This window comes from Bison bison, unplaced genomic scaffold (assembly GCF_000754665.1).
Source record: "Bison bison bison isolate TAMUID 2011002044 unplaced genomic scaffold, Bison_UMD1.0 scf7180017864389, whole genome shotgun sequence".
Taxonomy (NCBI): Eukaryota; Metazoa; Chordata; class Mammalia; order Artiodactyla; family Bovidae; genus Bison; species Bison bison.
In genome coordinates this window covers 7846441-7865983 of record NW_011494961.1, presented here as the reverse complement: position 1 = coordinate 7865983, position 19543 = coordinate 7846441, and the positions used below count along the sequence as shown (strand labels likewise).

Here is a 19543-nt window from a genome sequence, read left to right as displayed (position 1 = left end):
CGCCCCTCTTCCATCTGCTCCTCCCCTCACCCTGTGTGCCTCAGAGAAGGGGGAATAGCAGCTGGGACAATGCCAGATGTGTATTTATCATGTCATCTCAAGTTCCTCCAAGACCCTTCCAGAACCTACGTGTGTCATCATTTACCTCACAGACTCACTCTAACATCTGCCTGTCCCTAAGCAGAAGCACTCACAAATAGGCAACATGTACATACATGGTGGTGGTTTAGTTGCTCAGTCCTGTCTGACTCTTTGCAACCCCATGGACTGTAGCCCACCAAGCTCCTCTGTCCATGGGATTCTCCAGGCAAGAATACTGGAGTGGGTTGCCATTTCCTTCTCCAGGGGATCTTCCTGATCCAGGAATTGAACCCAGTCTCCTGCATTGCAGGCGGCTTCTTTACCAACTGAGCCACCAGGGAAGCACATTCTGTCAAATGTTTTTTATGCATAAATTGATATGATCATATGGTTTTTCTTTTTTAATCTGCTGATGTGGAAAATTGCATTGATTGATTCTCAAATACTAAACCAACCCTGAATTCCTGGTATAAATGCCATCTGGTCATGATAAGCTACTGTTTTTACATAAAATTGTTGCTAGGTATTCACAGGGGATTGATTCCAGGACTCCCAGGGATACAAAAATCCAGAGATGCTCAAGTTCCACGTAGTCAGTCCTCTGTATCTGAGGGGTCCACATTGGCAGAGTTAACCAACTGCACATCAAAAACTATTATTAGATTTGATTTACTAACATTTTGCTTAGAAATTTTGCATTTATGATCATGAGAAGCTCAGTGCTTCTCATCAAATTTTGCATTATGATCATAGTATTTTTGAGGGGAGGAGCGGGTAATGTCTTGTCTACTTTTGAAATAATAACACTGCTGACCTCACATAGAAATGCTGACAAAAAAAAATTTTGCCTATAAGATGATTATCACTAGTTGAGTTTATGCTAGGTTGTTTTATTCTTGTCTGACTCTTTGCAACCCTATGAACTGTAGCCCTCCAGGCTCCTCTGTCCATAGGATTCTCCAGGCATGAATACTGGATTGGGTTGCCATGTCTTCCTCCAAGGGATTTTCCCGACCCGGGGATTGAACCCACATCTCTTATGTGTCCTGCATTGGCAGGTGGGTTCTTTTCCACTAGCACCACCTATTAATTTCAGACAAAGTAGATTTCAAAGCAAAGAACATTACCAGGAATATGGAAGATCATTTCAATGGGGTCAATTCATCAAGAGGGCATAGAAATCCTAAATTTTGATGTACCTAATAATACAGCTTCAAAATATGTAAACAAAAACTGATAGAACTGCAAAGAGAAACAGACAAATCCATGATTATGGTTGGAGTTTTCAATACCCCTCACTCAGTAATTAATAGAGCAAGTTAAATATAAAATCAATAGGACTTAGACAACTTGAACAATATTATCATTGATAACATGGGGGATCTTATTTCTTATTATCTTATATGGGGGATCCTATTTCTCTGACCATGAATCAAACCCATGCCCCCTGCAGAGGAAGCACAGAATCTTAACCACTGGACTTCCGGGGAAGTCTCGGGGCAATGTTTTAGTCGAAAGCAGCCAAGTGAGCCATTCTTGATAGATGAAGAAACACACTCAGAGAGGGAAAGTACCTTTTTCAGAAACAAAATGCTGCAAAGAGGCAGATGTGAGATTAGAACCCAGGTCTTCCAATTCCCTTCTATTTGAATTTGTGTTCTAAGGAATTTGTGTTCCTTCTATTTGAATAACTTGTCTAAAGAATTCATTCGTATTTATTGGGTTTCTTTTGTCTTTCATTTTTGCATAAAATAAGAAAGCGGCTTATTAGGAAGCCTCCAATCTAATTTAAGTTTTCTACTTCTGGTCCTGGGACACAGAGCAAATTGCTTGAGCTTCCATGGGGTTTAGCTTTTATTCTATGCAGTGTTCAGGGGCAGATTAGGTGCTTACCCTCTCTCAGGTTTAAAGGATTAAGATTTAGTTGTTCTTTTATTAGTAGCAGTTGTTGTTTTGTTGGACTAAAGATGTCAGTGGTGGCTCCGTGTTCCTCCAACATCTGATTAAACTTGCTTCAAGTCCCAATTTCACCCAGTATGGAAGCCCAGGACCTGCTCTGGGGTCCTGTGCTCAAGTTCTTGCATCTGTATGTCTTCTCTGTTTTGCTGCAGACCAGTGATTCTTCACCAGCTACCCAGGAAATTCACTCTTCTCAGGCCTTTTGTGAGCTCAGGGTTGAACACCTGATGCTCCTGAAAGGTGTGTCATCACAGAGCACTCAGACTGCTAATCTCACCGCCTTCCCCTCTCTTCTTCTCCCACCTCACCTTCCTGCTTCCTTCTTCCCACTTTCCTCAGCCACACTGGGAATTCAGCTTCACGCCCTCTGCTGCTGCTGCTGCTAAGTCGCTTCAGTTGTGTCCGACTCTGTGCGACCCCATAGACGGCAGCCCACCAGGCTCCCCCGTCCCTGGGATTCTCCAGGCAAGAACACTGGAGTGGGTTGCCATTTCCTTCTCCAATGCATGAAAGTGAAAAGTGAAAGTGAAGTCGCTCAGTCATGTCTGACTCTTGGCAACCCCATGGACTGCAGCCCACCAGGCTCCTCCGTCTGTGGGATTTTCCAGGCAAGAGTACTAATGTGGAGCAATTCAGTAGTTTGTAGCTCCTACTTGCATACTCAGTGCCTAATGCTTCTTTTGTTTGTTTCCTGGAGGCAGAGGCTTTGTTACTCATGGAAGAGAAACAGAAAACTCTGACCAGTTGGGTTTGGTCGTACATCAGAGAACTGACATCCCTGTAGGGGAGTGCTGTCTTATTTATCCAATCAGCAAACTCCCTCCCTAAAATGAAAATCTCTTTGTCCTCCTTGGTAATATGAATAACAGTAGAAAAGTAGATGGTTCTATCAGTCAGAAACAATGAAAATATCTTATTTCAGATAATCTATTGAAACGGGTTTAACTGCTTAACATAATACTTAAGCTAAACCTAATAACCAAACATTCATTATACTTTTAAAAAAGTACAAATATCTAAAAATGTAAATAAGAAAACTTGATAGTTGTCTTATTGTCAATAATACTACAGTAAGGAGAAGGCAGTGGCACCCCACTCCAGTACTTTTGCCTAGAAAATCCCATGGGCAGAGGAGCCTGGTGGGCTGCAGTCCATGGGGTCGCTAGAGTCAAGACACGACTGAGCGACTTCACTTTCACTTTTCACTTTCATGCATTGGAGAAGGAAATGGCAACCCACTCCAGTGTTCTTGCCTGGAGAATCCCAGGGACGGGGAAGCCTGGTGGGCTGCACAGAGGTGTCCACACAGGACTCCCAAGGCCCTTCCTGAAGAGTAAGAGAACTGGAAGAGATCCGGGAGGGAGACATTAGCAGGGGTCGCACAGGGTCTATGGGGTTGCACAGAGTCGGACACAACTGAAGCGACTTAGCAGCAGCAGCAAGGACTATTTCAGAAGTAAGTTTGTGGTTAACACTTTTTAATTGAGTTTTTGCACTGCTAATGCAGACAGAAATGTACAAAATATAATTTGAACAAAGAAATTCAAATGCAAAGATACAGCTAAGAATTTAGGGGTCACAGAAAACAGTTAAATTGAGTTTATTTGGGTGAAATTTACACAAATGAGAAGAATGATCTGCCTTGAGCACACCCCTAAAAGGTCTAGGGAGAAGTACACACAGATGACGCCCCCCATCCCAATCCCGCCTGCTAATGTCTCCCTTCCATCTCTTCCAGTTCTCTTATTCTTCAGGAAGGGCCTTGGGAGTCGCGTGTGGACACCACAGCCTGCAAGCTCTGCCCACAGCTCCCTACCCTTAGCTGCTCCAGGCCACTCACAAGTAAATGGGTGCACATGCCAGCTGGTGGTTCACCCTTGGGAAAATGGATCCGAGGAAGAGGCCACTACAGACGATGGAAGCAGACTCAGCACAGCTAGGGCAGGAATTCTTGGGTCCTGGGTACCTGGGCTGTGATCTCCAAGTGGGGAGCTGAGCTCTGAGATGGCTTATCTCCTAGGCCCTGTGGACTCCTCACTCTAGGGTGGGGGACACACCATTAGAGGGACAAAGAGGAGCAGAGTAACACTGCCTGGGTCTAAGGAAAACACTGTTTAGTATTCCCTCTTAAATAACTTATAAAAGGTGTGAAAGTTGCCAAAACCCAGCCAGGGAGCATGATGTCACAGTGTGGGGTGGGCTTCTCTTTTCTGTGATCAAAGAAATTATTCTCTGTGAGCACGCTTATGGAGAAAAACAGATTAAGAACAAAGGCTTATGTTTCAGGAAGACAAAATATCAAAATGGATGAAGGGGGTACATGATGCAGAGAAGTTTGTTAGGACTGGGATAAGTCAGAAACAACACACTTGCTCAGCTCCGGTGTCTTACACGAATCTCTCCTAAATTAGATAATTAGTGTTTACTGCAACTTTCCACATGACTGGGGTTGCTAGAAAAGGAACCACAGTGGTAATAGCTAATTAGCATCTGGCGTTCCCCTTGCTGGGAAATGAGGAGGAGGGGACCTATGTGTATCCAATAACAAGGAAACTCAAAAGCGGTGTTGGATGTTTGGGGAAAGACACTCACTCTGGATGTAGATAGGAAAGAATGAAGCCCCAGGCATGATCAGCAGCTACCTTAGAACCAGGAGAGAGGGAATTAGGCTGACGGCAGCAACATGAAGGACAGACGATGAAATGGAAGAAATGGGTTCTTAGTGACGAAGCTTAGGTGTCAAGGCTGCAGGCTGTGTTAGTGCTGGATTTCCACGTTGTGAACTGAACGTCACTCAGTCGTGTCTGACTCTTTGCGACCCCATGGACTATACAGTCCATAGAATTCTCCAGGCCAGAATACTGGAGTGGGTAGCCTTTTCCTTCTCCAGGGGATCTTCCTGACCCAGGAATTGAACCGGGGTCTCCTGCATTTCAGGCGGATTCGTTACCAACTGAGCTATGAGGGAAGCCCTGGAATTCCACGTTACAGACCAATAAATACCTTTATTTAATAAATTGGCTCTGTTAAGTATTCTATGACTTGCAATATAACATGGCTTTGATAATATACCCACTTTTAAAGTTCAAAATCCCAGCTAATTTCTTTTTTCCTAAGTACAATTACTAATAGTAAGTCGATGTATTACTCTTTTCACTTGGGAAAATATGTGCCTAATTATTCATGGAAATGGTAAATGGTTATGTCTAATGGGAAAAATTGGACATAGTTTTCAAAAAAGATCAGTGAAGAATAGTAGAAAGAGACAATGGCTCTTACAAACATTCATTTACATACTCTGGAGGTTTCTGAGTCATGGAGTTCCTAATGCTCCCAAATCAAAGTGGAAAATAGTGTTTCCTTATTTAATAGTGTTTTAAATTAAACAGTTACCTTCATTACTTCCTTTATTTTGTCCAATTAAACTTTGCAGTAAACATGACAATCCTTATTTGACAAATGAGGAAACTAAATTCAGAGAAGGAAAGTAACTTGTCTAAGACCATACAAATACTGAACGACAGACCTGGGATTCCCTGAATTTAAAATCCATATTCTTGACAGTTGTAGCAGACTGACTGACTTTGAAGTTGAAATCTACTACAAACACCTTGGTGACCATAGGCAAAATATCCTTTCTGTGCCTTGGTTTCCTCATTAATGCAGTGGAGATAATAATAGTATCCACTTCACAGCACTGCTGTGAGGAATAAGTGGGGTAAACTTAGGAAGCGCTTGACAGTCAATGCTGAATACATGTTAGTAAATATTACACACTGCTCTCTTCTATTGTCTGCGTTAGGCAGAGAAGACACGGCCGGTTGAAAAGGAAATTTGATCTCTCCTAAATTAACCCCACTGATGCTGTTTCATGGTTCCTCTGTGGCTCAGATGGCAGAGAATCTGCCTGCAATGTGGGAGACCCAGATTTGAGCCCTAGGTCAGGAAGATCGCCTGGAGAAAGGAAAAGCAACCCCCTCTAGTATTCTTGTCTGGAGAATCCCATGGACAGAGAAGCCTGGTGGTTGCAGAGTCAGACACAGCTGAGCCACTAACACACACATATACACATGCTGTTTCACAGTTGGATAATGGTTCCTATCCCCTTGGCAATGTCACCTGGTATGGAACAGGTGTGGGTGCGTGTGTTTGAGTGTGTGCGTGTGTGCGCTCAGTCATGTCCGACTCTTTGCAACCCTATGGACTATAACCCACCAGGCTCCTCTGTCCATGGGATTCTCCAGGCAAGAATAGTGGAGTGGGTTGCCACTTCCTCCTCCAGGGATCTTCCCCATCACATCTCAATGTCTCCTGCACTGGCAGGCAGATTTTTTACCACTGAGCCACCTGGGAACTGGGTAAAGCCACTATAATTGTCAAAATAAGTTATTTCATTGAAGCCTTATTTTTAATGCAAATCTCAAAATCAAGAGTGTCATTCAGAGATCAGATCTAATGATAAAAGAACAGGCTTTGTGATTTATATCAACTAACTATTTTAGTGGTAAGAAATTTGCAAAAAAAAAAAAAAAAAGAGTAGTCTAGGTCCTATAGTGGTTTATAATATGGTGTTTTAGAAACAAAATTCTAAGACCAAGGTTGTCTAACTTGATCTGGAAGTACTGCAGTGTGGTGGTATTTTCCCTTCCCTTTGCCAACTGCTGTTCACTATTTAAGCTGCACCTAAAGTCGAAAGGAGATCCAACCAGTCCATTCTGAAGATCAGCCCTGGGTGTTCTTTGGAAGGAATGATGCTAAAGCTGAAACTCCAGTACTTTGGCCACCTCATGCGAAGAGTTGACTCATTGGAAAAGACTCTGATGCTGGGAAGGACTGGGGGCAGGAGGAAAAGGGGACGACAGAGGATGAGATGGCTGGATGGCATCACTGACTCGATCGACGTGAGTCTGAGTGAACTCCGGGAGATGGTGATGGATAGGGAGGCCTGGTGTGCTGCAGTTCATGGGGTTGCAAAGAGTTGGACACAACTGAGCGACTGAACTGACTGACTGACTGAAAGTCACCTATTCAGGGAAGCATTCCTTGACTTTTTGCACCAGGACAAGCTGCCCTGTGCTTCTCTGCTATAGTGCTTAACAGTATTGCCATTTAACAGATTTTTAGTGTACCTGTTTATATCATGTCTCTATCCCTCTATTGGCTGAAATTCCATGAGGGCAGAGACCACTTTAATGTCAGTGCTCAGATGTGCCTTGCACTTACTAGTAAGGACTGAAAAAAGATTTGTTGAATGAAAGATTGAAGAAACTGGCAAATAATCAACGAATACATTTAATGTAAGATGTTTCCCCCCCAAATCATTAGGTTATATATGTAGTTTAATTTGATTTAGTAAATAATATTTTGGTGATCCTATCTATAAAATATAGTGCCTTTTCAATTAAAATGGAATATAAGTGGACTTGAAGTCATAATTCAGTCAAAGATATTTGCCTTCTTGTTGCTTTGTTTTGCAACATCCTGTGATCAGGTTTCTTTGCTCTCATACCCAGTCCTATTGGATTTCCCCACCAATCCCATTTCCTCAATTATTTATTCTTACCTCTCCCGGTATCTTCATTTAGTAGGATGGTAACGAGTATTAAAATTTATAGCAACATGCCTAAATGAAGTCAAGGGAAAGTGTATTTTTTTTTTAAATTACCATCATTTTTTAAATTTCAAGTCAGGAAGCATTACATTACTTCTGTCAACCAACTTTTTATTCCCTTCTACAGGAACTTAAATTTAATTATATAAAGGACAGAAATATCTTTTGTTTCTCTCAATAGGTAAAATTAAGTGAAAAGTTTCTTTAAGAGTAAGCTTATATATAAAATTGCCTCTGAGTATATGCATAGAACTCAGAGGTGATGTGATTTTACTATATGAAATATCTGTAGATGAATGGCCAACAGGCAGATGAAAAGATGCTCAACATCACTAACCATCAGGGAAACACAAATCAGAACCACAGGAGATATCTCACGTGCCTGTCAGAACAGCTATCGTCAAAAAGACACAAAGTAACAATCGCTGGTGAGGATGTGGAGAAAAGGGAATCTTGTGCTCTGTTGGTGAGACTGTAAATTGGTACAGCCACTATGGAGAACAGGATGGAGGATCCTCAAAAATTTAAAAATAGAACTACCCCATGATCTAGGAATTCCACTTCAGGGAATATATCCAAAGGAAATGAACACGCTAACTTAAAAAGACACCTACATCCCATGTTCACAGCAAAATTATGTACAGTAGCCAAAACATGGAGACAGCCCTAGGGTCCATCGACAACGAGTGGATAAAGAAGTGACGGTGTATGCATAATGCAATACTATTTAGCCATAATAAACGAGGAAATCCTGCCATTTGTGACAACATGGATGAACCCTGAGGGCATTATGCTAAGTAAAATAAGTCAGACAGAGAAAGATTAAAATACTTTATGATCTCACTTTTATGTGGAATCTAAAAAAAAAAACAACAAAAAAACCAAACTCATAGAAAGAGATAAGATCTGTAGTTCTCAGAGGTCGGGGTTGGAGGTTTTGGGGAAGGAAGAATTGAAGGAAGGTGACCCACCTGGGAAAGGTGACCTTCACCAAAGGTACAAACTTCCAATTTATAAGACACTGGAGATGTAAGGCACAAGACGATGCCTATAGTTACCACTGCTGTACGATGTATATGAAAGTTGTTAAGAGAGTAATCCTGAGTGCTCACTATAAGGAGAAACATTTTTTTTCCATTTCTTTTTATTGTATCTACATGAGATGATGGATGTTGGCTAAATTTATTGTGGTAATCATTTCATTATATATGGAAGTCAAACCTTTATGCTGCATATATTATCTCAATAAAACTAGAAAAAAGAGAAATATCCTACAATAGGAAAGCAATGATGCTGCTTCAAGAAGAAAGAAAGCATCCTATTTTCATAGTTATCAGAGAAAACACAATCATGTATTATTAGAACTATAATGTACACAGTTACCAACTTTCAAAGATAGAAAAATTAATAAAAATAATTTAATTCTCTACTTTAACCAGCAAAGTAGTAAACTGCTGTAACACACTTTCCCCAAGCTATTAATTAATCTCAAATAAAAAATCAGTCACTTTATTTACACTATATATCTTTTCTTAAAGTGTAAAATTGGAAAGTTATAAATACATTTGGTAATAGATCACTGGGTAAATTTAAGCTAACTAGACAGGAAATAAACAGAACTATAATATATTCAAATCCTTCAGGAATTTAACTCAGACATTTTAATGATAAAGTCAAGGTTGCAAAAGAGAAGAGTTTTATTTAGTGGTTGCAGAAAATGAATCAGGAATAAAAAAGTATTGAGTTCATTGTATACAGCTTACTGTATAGACTTGAATAAACAGCCTGACCTTTGAAAGTCTGAGGGCTTCCATTTATCTGCTCTCTAGATATGCTTACAATAAAAATGCCATTAGAAGTATGCTGTGAGGATTAATGTCAGTGAAAAACTGTGACTCATGGATAAGAGATGAAAAGGAACTCTAAATACCATAGCCATAAACTAATTAAATTTTAATGTTACTTAAAAAAATTACATAGTTATCTGGGATAGATTCATGGATGATACATTAATATCAATATTTTATTTATATTGTATTTGAAGTTTTAGATATAATAAACCCTAGCAAGCATTTGAAAAATACATGAAACAAGATCATCCGATACTTATCTTTTGCTTTGGAAACAATCCGTATGATTCTGGGTCCTCAGAAAAATTCTAGCCTGCTTAGACAAAATAATTTGTTCTTAATCCTGAAACTCTAATGTTAATTTTATGGTAACAGAGATAAGGATGTGAACTAAGGGTTGCACAAAGCAGACCTGTAATGTCCCCTAATTATCCCTAGCCCTCTTCTCCTATGGCATTTGCACAGTGCTGGGCACCGCTTGCTATTCAAATACATTGTTATTATGATGATTTATTCCTAATGCAAAAATGTGCGAACAGTAGAAAAATTCAGGGTTCTAATAACATGTTAAGAGTGGAGATGTTTAAAGTTCTGAGATATACATATATATATGTATATACATACAAAAAATTACAGCCAGCCATTTATTGTGTTGAGCATTATTTAGTCTAAAAATATTTTTATCACAAAATTATTTTGAAGCCCACTTTCCAGTATATCTGAGAAGCAGAGTTTAATTGACAAACATTCAGTTATATGGGCTTCCCAGGTGGCACAGTGGTAAAGAATCTGTCTGCCAATGCTGGAGATGCAAGAGATGCAGGTTCAATCCCTGGGTCTGGAAGATCCCCTGGAGTAGGAAATGGCAACCCACTACAGTATTCTTGCCTGGAAAACTCATGGGCTGAGAGCCTGGTTGGGTTATAGTCTATGGGGTCACATAGAGTTGAGTACGATTGAGCATGTACACATGCAAAGATACATATGTGTGTGAGAGAGAGGGGGGCGGGGAATGAATCAAATAGCATAAATAAAATGTTTATAATATCTTTGAACCAACAAGATCTATTTGTGAGAATTACAAAAGTTTCTGTGCTAAATAAATTAGCCAGAGGCAAAGAAGGCAACATTTATTTCTTTTTAGGTAAGACCTAGCATTAAGTTTTCCCTAATTGCTTTGGCTATTGGAAACAAGCTCCAATTATGGAAACAACTGCTTTTAGAATTGGGAACAGAGAATGGAAAAGAGACACCTGTGACTTTTTGTGGATGCACAGTATCTCTAAGAGACTTAGATATAAATTAGAACAGCCCCTTCCCTCACTCTACAATGAAGCCACCTTGAGCCCATACAGGAAGACGTTTCAAAGGCTGCACATGAGCTGTAAGAGCACAGAGTGTCTGACTCCAGACAGTGCTTCTCCAAGACCCCACACGGGTGAGTGAGGTTTCAAAGAGGTGTGAGAAATGTCTTTCTCTTTTCTAAGGTACTTGTATTCCTACTATTGGGAATGGGGTGCATTGTGACTGGAGACATAGCAGGTAGCGCAGAAATATTTTACCTTCTCGTGTGAGTTTACACCTTCATTTTCTTCCTGGCTTCTCGTCCTGTTAGAGGGTAAGCCTAGGGCTCATTTGTTGCAATTCTTGAAGTGTTATACTATTAGTACTACAGATAGTTGACAATATTTATTGAGTACCTATTACATTATGTTCACTTTAGACATATTATCTCGTTAATATTGCAAAGTCTATATTAATATTTTATATTGGAGCCTTAGAAACATTAAGTAACTCACACAGAGGAGGACAAAGACTTGAAGCTTCCTCTCGCAGACTGCAGGGACCACACACTACACTGTCTCCCGCTTTTTACAGAAGAGTGTTTAGTAGCCCTTGATAGATTATAAGGCTGCTGCTGCTGCTGCTAGAAGGGGCTAGATTGGAGTTTAATGCCATGTTACTGCTTCTGTAAGTCTGTTTTCCTAATACGATCTGAAGAATTGGAGGACCATTACAAAAATAAGAAATATTCAGATTAACAATCAAGTTGACCAAAACTGAAAGGAAAGTAATGTTAAAAAAAAAAAAAATCACCATCAAGTGACTGGCCAAAGTCAATCACCTCAATCTGAATGGATGGAAAATATTTTAGTGGAAGACAAGTAAAATATTTGCTTAATACAGTCATTTTCTTTCTCTCTTATAATAGAGAAGTTTCTAAAAATTTCTAGTTATTTGCCATGTTTCTGATAGCTTAGAAATAACATCCTTCCTTAACCAGTACTTGAAAATGATCTAAGCATCAAAAGTTCTTCTCTGGAAAAAAATGAAATTGTATCATGCAAAGAAGATATTTTCTCTAGACAGTTTAAGAACATCAAGGTGCTTAAAAAATTATTAATGTGATTCTAGGCTCTCTTTCTAGAGAAATAAATTTTAGAGAACCAAGGCAAAGTTCATAGCTCTAAGTGTAAATTATCGATATTACTCTATTTTCAACTTTGTTTTTATTGTCTAAATGAGCTGCTACTTCAGTGATGTGGACTTAGGTTTTTTTGTATTTTATTGTCCTAAGATGATATAGCAAATATTATAGGTGTTAGATAATGGCTATCATTAAAAGAAATTCTATAAACGAAGTTTTAATTAAGTTATATGAATTAAAAACAAATCTTGAACTACATTTTGCTGATATCTTCATAAAAGTATGAAATCATTTAGCTTCCCTAGATTTTACAGAAAACCCTTAAAAATGCCACAAAGATGTATAACAAGACATAAAGCTGCAAATATTAACTATTTCCTTGAAATATAATTTAAACTTGGTGACTAGGACAAGAAAATGTCACATTCCTTTCTCTTGCTAAGGAAATTGCATACTTCCTTTGAAAAAAGAAAGAACACATAGTCTTCATAAGCATATATGTGACAGTTTTAAACTTGCGGACTTGTTTTGTTTCAGGGTAAAGTTTTCTATAAATTTTCATGATTATCTCAAAGATGAAACAAAGAAGTAAAAGCAAAACATTAACCTTACGTGTACAAATATTATAAACAACATTTACATTATATTTTGTCCTTTTTAAATATTATCCTCTTATGTAATTTTCAAATTCATCATAGAATGAATATGCTTTCAAATTTTTATTTATGTTTCCCTCCATGATCTACAATATTCTAAATGGAATAGTAATCCTCTGTCTTTATCAGGATCTGGGAAGCAAACAGGTATGCATTTTACTGAGTGGAGAACGGCAGTGACACGGGCATTAAACTACTGATTAGTGCGCAGTGTTTGATTTATGGACCACAGGCTGCCGTAAGATTTGGTTAAGAACACTAATTTTACTTTGGAATCAAGGAATTCTGGAAATAGAGAGTCTCTTACAACAGAGGTCAATCAAATATCCAGGATTTCACTAAAATGAGCTGAAAAAAAAGTTTAATAGCAATATCAGACATGGATATAAGGGCTTTATGCCTATTTCCTCATTTAATCCTCACAGTAACCTTATGAGGTAGGAATTGCTAGTCTCCTTTTTAAAGATGAAGAAATTGAGGCCAGAGAATTCAAGGACTTTGTCAAAATTTACATTCTCTGAGCTGCAGATCCATGTTCTTAGTCACTCCGTAGGTTTTAAATTGCCATTGTCTATGTCTCATTGGAGAAAAAAGATGGACGAGCTAGAAGAGGTCAAGAGGAGGTCTATTCTGTCCATAAGGGCTGGGCCCTTTATGATTTCAATTCAGAATGCCTGGATTTCAAGTCCTCTGGGAACACAAGCTGGGTCACAGGATCTCAAAGGGCCAGTCCAGAAGCTCTGAGGGAGGCAGGAAAGTCCCTGGCTCAGCTCCCCAGCCCCTGGCAGACTGGCCTGCAGTGACTTTGGTAACTGTTTTGTCCCACTGGCAAATATGTTGCAGGAAAAAATGCACACAGGCACACAGATATGTCTTTGTAGAGCTGTGGGTTTTTTTTTTTTTTTTAACTTTTTCCCCCCTTCATTATTAATAGTACAATAAAAGCATGCTATCAGAGTTTAGCAAATCTATTTAATTCTTAATTTTGCTTAGCTGTAAAAAAAGCTTCTGAATTTACGATTCCAATAGCATCTCTCTGTAGGAATAACTTTTGTTAATGCAAGAAATAATACATATTAGTCTGCAATAACAAGAATAAACCAGAGTGCACTTTATCACAATCAATGTTAAATATCATATTTTTCATACTCCAAATATATTTATGAGAAAGATACCACTGTATCTCATATATATCAAATAAAATGAAAAATTGTCTAAGAGTTTTTGGCTATTTAATGCATTTGTTTAAAAATTAAACTAATTTGATCATTTGCAACACAATTTTTCTATATTTCAAAAGTATATATAATATTTTTATATGCATATAAACTTATTACCAACATTACTGATTAGAACAACTTTGTGATTTTAATCCTCCTCAAATGACCAAAAGTAGTATATTCTATGGAACTCACCTTTTGTCCATTCATCCCTGGAATTCCAGGCACTCCAACAGAACCCTAAGGAGACATATGATTAAAATAAGTTGATATCATAAGCACAAAATAGTTGAATTCTAAATTTATGTCATATTAATCATGTCAGCTATCACTTTATCTTACCAAAACATATCCAAGAGGGTATGTTTTACAGATCTTATCCACTGTGTTCTAACACACAATATGAACGTGAGTTTGAGTGAATTCCGGGAGATGGTGATGGACAGGGAGGCCTGGTGTGCTGCGATTCATGGGGTCGCAAAGAGTCGGACACGACTGAGTGACTGAACTAACACACAATAATGTAAACAGAATCATCAAGCTTTTCTAGAAGCCATGAAGTTAAATCTCACCATGTTTGTAAATATCTACTTAACCCTAGTATGATTTTAAAGCATTTCACATCATAAATTGAGATCCAAAGCTATCAGACGGAGAAGGCAATGGCACCCCACTCCAGTACTCTTGCCTGGAAAATCCCATGGACGGAGGGGCCTGGTGGGCTGCAGTCCATGGGGTTGCTAGGAGTCGGACACGACTGAGCTTTTGACTTCACTTTCACTTTTCACTTTCATGCATTGGACACGGAAATGGCAACCCACTCCAGTGTTCTTGCCTGGAGAATCCCAGGGATGGGGGAGCCTGGTGGGCTGCTGTCTATGGGGTCGCACAGAGTCGGACACAACAAACGACTTAGCAGCAGCAGCAGCAAAGCTATCAGAAGGCCTCATGGCTCCAAATTTGGGTGCTTTTGAGAATTAAATAGGCTTAGTTTCATCTCAAAAAAGCTTAGCTGTTCCAGTAACTCTTGAATTTCATGAAATTAAATACCATAAAATAAAAGGTAATGAAAACAACAACCACTATAAGGGACCCATGTTGTAAAGTGAAATTTGTTGTATTTGAAGCATTTCCCTGAGACTCAGGGAGTATGTTTAAACCATGTGAGGGTGAATATATCTTCCAAAGTAGACTAGACAGGATGTCGCAAATGGTGAGCATAGACTAGGAACAATATTAGTCCTATACACTGAATATTATAATATTATGTTGTCCGTGTGTATGCACAAGCACTTGGATGTGTGCACACATGAGCACTGGGGTGATTAGAATAGAAATGAAAAGTAGTTACTACCTGAGAAAATCTTACATTTAACTAGATACAGAAACATTAACAAATGTTTTCAAATAGTGATGTCATTTTCCTCCACACATCTTCCTTTGAGGCTCTGGAGAAATCATTTTTTAAATAGAAGGTGCTTATTTTTTGTTTAGCACTATAAAACAGATTTTTCTTAGTAGGTGTGTGATATTAAATTTTTTTTAAGAATAATGGAAAAGATTAAAATAGTAATTAGAAATCCAAAACTTCTCTAAAAAATAAAGTCTATTAAAAATACAGTCATTTCATGCAAAAAAAAAATTGAGATGGCAAGCTCCTTAGTGCTTTCTTGGTGATTATATTGAGTGGGTCATTAAAGGACTTCCCAAAGCCTGAGGCAGTAATTTTATCCTGGTAGCATGTGGATTAGGGTAGCTTTACAATTTCACACCATACTTAATAGAGACATTATTGCAAAGGACAAAGTGTTCCTGTACACAAGTTGTCTCACTACACACTGGCTTTTACTTGGTTCGTGGGATTATGTTTCAACAGATGCCACATGCCCAAGCTTGGGGGATAAACGTCTCTATCTTTGATGGATTCCAAAGATAAAGAATAATCACTTTTCCACCTGTTGTAATACAATTATTATTATTATTATTTTGGTTATCTGCAGGTTAAATATCCTTTTATGTCCTCCTTGTAGGGTGGGAGGTGGATGGGGAGTGGGGGTTTAGTGATGTTTTGTTCACAAAGGGCCATCTACCTGCTATTGATGCATTTACTACTGTAGAATTGATTTAATTTTAGAAGTGTTAGACTCTCTTCTCCAGAATGTAAAGGGTCAAGTCTGATGGCTCTGGATAATGTTGAAATAACAATCGGGAAGCCATTTTTGGGGTTGCTTCAGCAAAGGGAGATAATAGTGGGCCACTTGAATATAGCCACCAAGCAACAAATACATTCTTTGTTCTAGTCTGTTTAATGGTCCTTTGACAATCATATATTTGTGCAAGACCATGCATTTAATTTGCTATGTCTTATGACCCTTCAGATTTCTAAGTTTTGTCACAATATTTTACTAGTATTGGAATTAAAAAACTCAATAACCTACACGTTTGGCAGACAGCTTAATAAAAGTCTGCTCTGGATTTATTGGACTTTCTATAATGGAGTCAATTAGAAATCTAATGGCTCACATTATATGATTGTATTTTTAGAAAGCAGAACGCACAAACCAGACTGCTTTGGTATGGCTCACAGTAGCTAATTCCATTCCCTTCTCAGGCCAGTCATTAGGTGATGGGGATATAATTACTTTCACAGTATTGTTTATACTCTACCTTTTGTCCTGGAGGTCCCAGAGGACCCTAAAAAAGAAAAATAATTCAATTAACAAAATATTGTAACCATTTTAAACTTAAATGACCGATTAAAGTTGTCCTATTCTGTAAGGTTCTCTTTGCTGAAATATGCTGATGTTGTGTACATCAAGGAAAACGAGAATTTTCGGTTGGAAGTACACAATGGGTCTTTTCTTCTCTCTTGTTCTCTTTTTTTTTCTTTTCTTTTTTTTTCTTTTTTTAAAATTTTATTTTCTCTCTCTTGTTTTCTTTTGAAGAACGTTATACAGTAGGATCCCGATTTTTGCTTTTAAAAAAAGAATCACAATATTGTAAATCAACTATAAATTAATCAAAAAAATAACCTTTGCCCTTCCAGCGCATCTGTTTCTTCAAACACCTGCAAATCTATCACTTCAGTCGCATTTAAAAGGCTGGAGATGTTGCTTCTAGAAACACTTAAAATGCAATGCAGTTCCCAGCCCACTGACTTGTTCTATGACTTCTGCATCTGCAAAACTTCAGGAAGCAGATTTGCAAAGGAAATCATTGAATGGCATTATGAAGAAACATGTTTTGTTCTATTCTTCCTCTTATGAAATGTGGCCCATCGACCTGCACAAAAACTTGTTTCCAAACTAGGGGATGCCAAAGCCAATTGTGGCAACTAGTGTGCACCAAAAAAGGGAACAGAAGATGCTGTCAGCTGTTGCATAGACTATGACACTGGGGTGGAGGGACGGGGGAGAAGAAATATAATATTTAGGAAGATGAATGGGAATATTTACATTTAAAATGGAAATGTGGCAGTTCTGAGATTTAGAGTTCTTTGACTGCCAAGTCAATGTTGGGGATCTGTGGGCTTTATTTAGAGCAAGGCATTCTTTGAGATGGTAGAAAAGAGCACAAATAGAGCTATAATTCTGACTACTGAGGTCTATTTTTAAATAAAAATATTAAGCACTTTTTTCCCAATTCTTTCAAAAATGCTTTTAACTTCAGTGTATTTTACACTTAATGGCTAACTTATTTTCAATGTGTGACATTTCAGATAATCAGCATCTTACATTGGACTCTAACATAAAATAAAGTAAGAGAATGGTAATTAGAGGAAGAATTGGTCATGCATAATTTTTTAATTAAAAATACACTGTTTAAGAACATTCAGAGAATCTGTTCCTCGTAAATTATTTTGCAATCATCAGGAAGACTAACAATTTCCTCGTATAATCAGCGTTAGGTTTTTGAAAGTGCACTGTGCAATATCACCTTTATATATTTCTTTTTTAAAAAAAATGTAGGATGTAGCTTTATTGACTCAGTGACAATAGGGGTAAGGAGATAGAATGTTCAGACATATGAAAAAATACTGGCTTACAAGCCTAGGAACTGAAAGAAAGTGAATTTTTTTTCTTTTTCCTTTTTATTACAAAAAGTTAAAAGCATGATAAAGGGTAGGAAGAGTAATATAATCTACACTTATGTATTTATCATTTATATGTTACACTTACATGTAACCATTAATGTTTTGCCATATATATTCCTTTTTGATTTACTCAACCAACCATTTTCTTAATGAACTTGTTATCTCATATATCTGCATGGTCTGACTGTCTCTTCACTTATCTTACTCCTTCAATTTAAAAATCTCTGTTTTAGATTTTGCAGAGAAAACAGTCTCTAGGAATAAATTTCCCAGCATCATGTCTCTCATCAACTCAAACGCACGTGGCTCTCCTTCCTATATCAGAGGGGGAAGATGCCCTCCTCCCACACGGCAGAGGCATCCATAGACTCTGGGATCCATCCTTGCCTCCATCCTCAGGGATCTTTCTCAATCAATTATCTCTGTAACCATATCAGAGCTTCCTGCTCTGCACGGGTTCCTTCCGCTTACCACATAAACATGTGTAATCATTTCCTCACTTGGGTAAATTGTTTGGGAAGTGAATGTTACTGCTAAGTAAAGGCAGAATCTCGAAGCTGCAGTGATAGGAGATCTGAGAGTGAAGAAAAGACTTGGGTTTCATCATTGTCTAGGATTCCATTTTTCCAAGTGTCTCCAGAGTATTTAACTTTTTAAAATGTTGATGTTGAAAAGGAAATCATATAACAAAAAGTACATTAATTCAATGTTTAGACTGAGAATGTATATGTTCAATTCAAAAAGGTTTGTTTCCCATTTTAAACCTAACTGCCACTTGAAAGAATACTGTTCATTAAATTGGACATTTTGTACATTGACATATAACCCTAGAAGGGAAATTTTCAGATGAAAATAAGAGCAAATTTTAAATCAGATGTTTTAACTAGAGATGAACATATCTGGTATTTTCTAGTTTTGTCTTTGTTGCATGATCACAGTAAGTCAGAGATTTAGAAAAACTGCTCACAGCTCTGAAATCTGTGAAATCTTATTAGTTGCATATTTTAATACAATACTTAATAAAAATCAAAGGAGGTTATAAAAATCATATTTTCTCACTGTTAGAAAACTACTGCTATTTTTGCTAAACTCCTAAAGTAAAAGCAGTTTTAAGATGTAGCATTAATTTTGAATTGTGAATACATATCTTGTATTTTCATGACAATGTTGCCAAGGATATATCCTCAGCTACCAAAAGTATGCATATACTCCTGTGATCATGCTGGCAGGAAAAATGGTTGCAAGCTAAAGATAGTGTCATTTATCATTAGAAGGGAACTAGGAAAAAGCAGTGTTGAATATAAGACGCAGACATGCGTTCAAGTGAGTACAGACACACACACACACACACACAGACAGATAGCTATTTTGATCAGTATTTTGCTTATGTATATATTTTTTGAATATGCACTAATAATCCCATTATATATCTGTGGCATTGTGGTTATTAAATTTAAGCTTCAGTTCAGTTCAGTTCAGTTCAGTTGCTCAGTCCTGTCCGACTCTTTGCGACCCCATGAATCGCAGCATGCCAGGCCTCCCTGTCCATCACCAACTCCTGGAGTTCACTTAAACTTATGTCCATTGAGTCGGTGATGCCATCTAGCCATCTCATCCTCTGCTGTCCCCTTCTCCTGCCCTCAAC

General features: G+C 38.1%; 1 protein-coding gene across 1 annotated transcript in view; it reads right to left on the bottom strand.

Moving 5' to 3' along the window:
• The window catches only part of COL25A1 (collagen, type XXV, alpha 1), a 494338-nt gene that overhangs the window by 83558 nt on the left and 391237 nt on the right, over positions 1 to 19543 (bottom strand). The window contains exons 11-12 of the mRNA XM_010858552.1: positions 16473 to 16499; positions 14001 to 14045 (exon numbers count right to left, since the gene is read on the bottom strand). Coding sequence (XP_010856854.1) covers positions 14001 to 14045; positions 16473 to 16499 — 72 coding nt within the window. The remainder of the gene's footprint in view (positions 1 to 14000; positions 14046 to 16472; positions 16500 to 19543) is intronic.